At 39.4% G+C, this 5,980-nt stretch overlaps 1 protein-coding gene across 1 annotated transcript in view; it reads left to right on the top strand.

Moving 5' to 3' along the window:
• Window positions 1-2,964: 2,964 nt before the first annotated feature.
• Window positions 2,965-5,980, top strand: part of LOC122192308 (dynein axonemal heavy chain 7-like) — a 3,425-nt gene continuing 409 nt past the window's right edge. Inside the window, exons 1-2 of the mRNA XM_042892838.1 lie at window positions 2,965-3,018; window positions 5,167-5,973. Of these exons, the coding sequence (XP_042748772.1) occupies window positions 2,992-3,018; window positions 5,167-5,973 (834 nt within the window). The 5' untranslated portion in view covers window positions 2,965-2,991. The remainder of the gene's footprint in view (window positions 3,019-5,166; window positions 5,974-5,980) is intronic.

The following is a 5,980-nucleotide window of genomic DNA, read 5'->3' as shown; positions in this document are numbered from 1 at the left end:
GCACTACAACACTGATATAGGAAATTCTGATGTACAAAACACTGCTGTTCAGTGCAGTCACCACCATTATCTGTGCATTTTTGCCAGAAATCTGCATCAGCAGAGGGGACAGGCTGTCACTGCTGCTGAAATGCACAACCCACCACTTCACTGTGCTCACATCCACTGTTTGGTTACCATAAATGTTCTGTAAGCATCAATGAATGTCAATGGACGCATTCTTTTTTTCTGCATGGAGGAGTTCAATGACATACCGTTGCTTCATATACTCTTCCACATCAGATGCTATTGTCAGAGTGCCACTCTGCTGCCACCTGTTGCATGGCAACAACATATAATGGAATATTAGTTGACAGATTTGTCCTTTACTCCCATGCTACCAATATATGCCTATGCTACTATGGGCAAACATAATAAAATGGAAGACATTACTTCCAGAAAAGTCTCTTAGCTGCAGCTCCACATTCAATCAACTCCCTCCACCCTCTTCAGGGTTTTTTACATCATATCATATGGTATGGAATATCCTCTGTCCATTTTAGGTGAGCTATACCGGTTCTGTCTCCTCCCAACTTCTTGTGTGCCCTTAGTCCCCCTCAATAGTAGGATGATATGAGAAGCTGAGAAACTGAAATGTCCTTGACTCTGTGCAGCACTGGTCAGCAACAGCTAATAAAACACTGATGTTATCAACACTGTATTTTCTCCTAAAGGCAAAACACAGCATTATACCAGACACTGTGAGGAAAAAAGAGAAAATCAACTTCCAGCTGAAACTAGGACAGTAGTGTTCAACCACAAAGCACTTCATCTAAACGATTAGTCTGTGGAGCTGAACAGAGGGAAACTGTGAAAGAAAAGCCCAGCTTAATCGCGCATCTTTTTCAAAATTATTTTTTACTTTGGCCGAATTTTGGAGGCACTTTTTCTGTAAAACCTCCTTTTGTTCCTATCTTGAGCTTTTTTGCGTGGAGATGCTTTTGAAATCAAGAACATACATGTAAAGTTTATGATAAAGTCTTTCCTCTTCTACAGAAGTGTAGTTAAAATAAGTTCAAGTCTATCTGTCTATAACTTGACCAGTTCATTCTTTATTTTGTATACTATTTATTGCAAGAGAACACCATGAATACTTTTACTAGCCTGTTGCTTTCATTAAGTCTATGACATGGTGCACTACTTTTTGTTGTGGCACTGCTAGTTGCATGAATGATGAAGATTGAAAAAGTATTGCTAGGCTTTTTCTGTTTTACTCTGTCTTCTTCTGTCATTTACAATAGTACTGCTCTCTAAAACATAGGTGGCGGTCGAAACCCAGTAACACCACGATTCTTGCGACACTTCAATAAAATCACCATTAATGAGTTTGATGACGAATCCATGTACACGATATTTTCTAGAATCTTAGACTGGCATCTGACTATATGGTAAGAGATCTTTTTGTATGTGGAAAAATCAAAATAATTTAATTGCGTTACAGGAAAATTTGAAATATACGTCTGTAGGAACTTTGTGTTGTAAAAAAATGAACATCTTTTATATCCTGTGCATTTTGTGATATTCATTATTTCAACTGAACCGATGATCATGCTAAAATAGTGAACTTATTCTTCTGAAGTTTCCAACAAAGTTCTAGATTAGCTGAGCCTAATTAAGTTAGTTGAGACATCTCTGTAGTACCGTATTATTTGATGTATAAAAACAATTTGATTCGTAATTGTTCAAAGAACAGAACCAGAATCTATTCTTAAATTTCCTGTTGTTCGAGAAGGTTTATTCTTTCTTCAGTCTTTAACTGATGAATAATTTTAAATTGTATTATTAGATTTTGTTATATTTTTATTTATTCAACTTTCATTTTTCTATCCATTCTAACAGCTAAGTCTCAGAAAATTGTAATATCCTGTTTCTAGACGATGTTTATGCTTGACAGCTTCTGACCCTTTGAGAAGAGAGATAGAAGGAAGACAGCAAGGGCTATTAGACCAACTTTTCTGTTGCCATTGTTAGTTGTAAAAATCTAGGGAGGAAAGGGTATAATTGCTTATGTCTGACCTTAGGCAATTTTTCCAGTGTGTTCCATGGTTGCTAGTTTTGATTCACAGACAAGGTTGGTCTTTTAATCTAGCAAGGGAACTGATATTTTTTAAGCTGCCCATGAGGAAGTATAACTCCATTCTGTGCTGGTGGGACCTCACCTGGAGCACTGCGTTCAGATTGGAGTCCTCGGTATAGGAGAGATGTCGGCCTGTTGGAGCACATCCACAGGAGCGCAACAGAAATGATCTGAGGGATGGAACACCTTCCCTGTGAAGGCAGGCTAAGAGAGCTGGGACTGTTAGCCTGGAGAAAAGAATGTTCCGTGGTGAGACCTGATAGCGGCATTCCAGGATCCGAAGACGGGGTATAAGAAAGAAGGGGACAGACTTTTTTAACAGAGTCTGTTGAGACAGTATGAGGGGAAATGGTTTCAAACTAAAAGAGGGGAGATTTAGTCTGGACGTAAGGAAGAATGTTTTACAGTGAGGGTGGTGAGGCACTGGAAGAGGTTGCCCAGGGAGGTAGTGGAATGCCCCATCCTTGGGGACACTCTAGGTCAGTCTGAACCAGGCTCTGAGCACCTTGAACTAGTGTGCGGCCCGTTCATTGTAGAGGAATTGGACTAATGACATAGAAGAGTCCCTTGCAGCTCAAATCATGATTTTATGACTCCGTAAGCACAGAATTTTAAAAGCAGGGACATACAAGTGTGCATGTATTGTGTTGTTTATTAATTACCACCTTTTATACCTTATCAGTTATAGCTTTCCACCGCAATTTATAGAACTGATTCCGCAAATTATTAATGGAACCATGCGTATATATAAAGAAGCTATGAAGAATCTACTTCCTACCCCAGCCAAATCACACTATTTGTTCAATCTCCGTGATTTTTCACGTGTTATTCAAGGTGTTTGCCTGTCAAGGCCTGAAACAATAGACTCTACAGAAATGATAAAACGTCTCTGGGTTCATGAGGTAAATTACATAATGCTAAGAAATTATTGTCATTGTTATTATTATTATTATTATTATTATTGTTATTTTAAGATGCCAATTTGACTATTAATGTTTTTGTGATAGCTTTTCCTATTGCCTAGCAGCTGTAAATTGCTATCACATTCATGAGACAAGGTTTTTTATATTCTGAATGGGCAGACTTAATCAAATATGTCCAGGTGGAGACTGGTGACAAGTAGTGTCCCCCAAGGATCACTCCTGGGACTGGTGCGTATCAGCATCTTTATCTATGCACCCTCAGCAAGTTTGCAGACAACAGCAACCTGAGTGGTGCAGTTGATATTACAGAAGGATATCATCCAGAGGCACCTAGACAGGTGTGAGGAGGGGGTTCATGGGAGCGCGGGATATTGCATTTGCGTTAGGGAAGTCTGAGATACACGTACAGTCTGGAAGAAGAACTTTGTGAGAGCAGCCCTGCCAAGAAGAACTTAGCGGTAATGGTGGATGAAGTGCTGGACGTGAGCCAGCAGTGCTATATGTGTTCTTGTAGCCCAAACGGCCAAAAGAAGGGTGACGAGCAGAGCAAGAGGTGATTGCCCTCCTCTACTCTGCCCTTGTGAGGCCCCAGTCTGGAATATTGCATCCAAGTGTGGAATCCTTACCTCAGGATAGATGTGGAGCTTCTAGAATGGGTCTAGAGAAGTGACACAAAATTTATCAGAAGGCTGGAGCATCTCTTCTATGAAGACAGGCTGAGGGATTTGAGCTTATTCAGCCTGGATAAGAGAAGGTTGTGGGGAGACCTCATTGCAGCCTTCCAGTACTTTCAGGAAGCTTATAAACAGGAGGGAAATCAACTTTTTACGTGGGTAGATAGTGATAGGACAAGGGGGAATGGTTTAAACAAGAAGAGGGGAGATTTACATGAAATGTCAGGGGGAAATTTTTCACCGAGAGTGTGGTGAAGTGCTGGAACAGGTTGTGAGAGAAGTTGCAGATGCTCCATCCCTGAAGGTTTTCAAGGCCAGGTTGGATGGGACCCTGGACAACCTGATCTAGTGCCTGATTTAGTGGTTGGAAACCCTGTCCTCCTGTGGCATGGGGGTTGGAACTTCGAGGTCCCTTCCAACCCAAAACATTCAGTGGTTCTATGCCAATACAAATCGTATCTCTATAGACAACTTGACCGTTGATTTGCTTGCATGTGGTTATGTGGCCTCTGGTTGCTGCTTTGAATGCTTACGCAGTCCTTTCGATTTCTTCCCTCCTTCCTCCCTACGAAAAAAGACAAATCAGTTGTGAAAAGAACAGCAAGTAGTCCTGGATCTCTGGAAATTTGAGCGATCTAAAGTTTGATCCCTATTTTATTATTATTTTGGGTTTTTTTTCTTCTGGTCTTCCTTTAGAAGAAACTCCCAATCTTTCTGCCTTCAGCAAATGCTTCCCATCCGTCATAGTAGAATGGACACCTTAGAGGAGCAACTTAGAAACATCCCTTCTCTGGCTTTTTATTTTTCCTCTGGAATTAAAGGAAAGCAAGGTTGTTTATAATTGTTATGCTTTCAAAATATTTGGTATCAGTGATGGAAGACATCTTTGATATTCAGCCCATTGACTACCTTTTCTCAAAGCAGGATAACATAAAAAAAGGAGCAGTAGCAAATTTTGAAGAGGCTTTTCTAGAAGCTTCTTACATTTCTATAAGTACAAGTACAACGCATTCCAGGAAATCCATTTCTAATCTTCACCATCTTTTTCATTAAAAAAGGTTCCTATTACCCAGCTGTCGTTTTCTTTTTTGAAATACAAACTGTAATTTCTCCTATCTTTTTGTAGGAGAAAGATCAGAAGGCTTCCTTCATCTGCAGCAGCCTTTTTTACATTTATACATTAATAAACACATAGTATTTATTAGAATATTTATAGCAAATGCATATGTGTATGTATTTCCACACAGATCTCTACTTTTAATTCCAAGGTAATAATACTGGGCTTGACTGTTCCAACTGACTCTAAATATCTATTTTTTCTATGGATTGAAGTTTAAGATTATTTATATTCTGATTTTTTTTTTTTTTTCTGATTTGTATTTGGTTTATCTTTATTAAAATAAATACAAATTTCAACAGCAGAAACTACAATGTAACTGTTCTGATCATACAGGTCCTTAGAGTGTATTATGATCGCTTGGTGGATAATCCTGATCGGGCTTGGCTTGTTGGATTTATCCAAGAAGTTGTGAATAAAGACCTGCATGAAGACTTTCATGAACTTTTCCAGAATCTGGACTCCAATAATGATGGCAGAGTGGAGGAAGATGACTTACGTACCTTAATGTTTTGTGATTTTCATGACCCTAAAAGAGACGACACTAAATACAGAGAGATCACTGATGCCGATCAGCTGAGATTAGTTGTAGAGAGTCACCTCGAAGAGTTTAATAACTTAAGCAAAAAGCCAATGCAGCTAGTCTTGTTCCAGTTTGCTATAGAACATATTTGTAGAATTTCCCGTATTCTGAAACAGCCTCGTAGCCATGCCCTCCTTGTTGGTGTTGGAGGTAGTGGCCGACAGTCTCTTACTCGATTAGCAGCCCACATGGCTGAGTACAACCTTTTCCAGGTTGAAATAACTAAAAGTTACGGTACCAATGAATGGCACAAAGACTTGAAAGATATACTAAGAAAATCTACAGAAGCAGAAATGCAGGGAGTTTTCTTGTTCACTGATACGCAGATAAAAAAAGAGTCATTCTTAGAAGAGATTAACAACTTACTAAATGCAGGTGAAGTGCCAAACCTTTTTGCAGTAGATGAGAAACAAGAAATTTGTGAACAAATGCGTCAAATAGATCGCCAGAGGGACAGGACCAAACAAACTGATGGTAGTCCTATAGCTCTATTTAACATGTTTGTTGATCGCTGCCGAGATCAACTCCATATAGTACTGGCAATGAGTCCAATTGGAGATGCTTTCC

Source organism: Lagopus leucura, unplaced genomic scaffold, assembly GCF_019238085.1.
Source record: "Lagopus leucura isolate 7727_CA_CO unplaced genomic scaffold, USGS_WTPT01 35436-0_obj-0_obj, whole genome shotgun sequence".
NCBI classification, from domain to species: Eukaryota; Metazoa; Chordata; class Aves; order Galliformes; family Phasianidae; genus Lagopus; species Lagopus leucura.
Note: the sequence above shows the minus strand (reverse complement) of the source record. Positions and strands in the feature narration are given on the sequence as shown.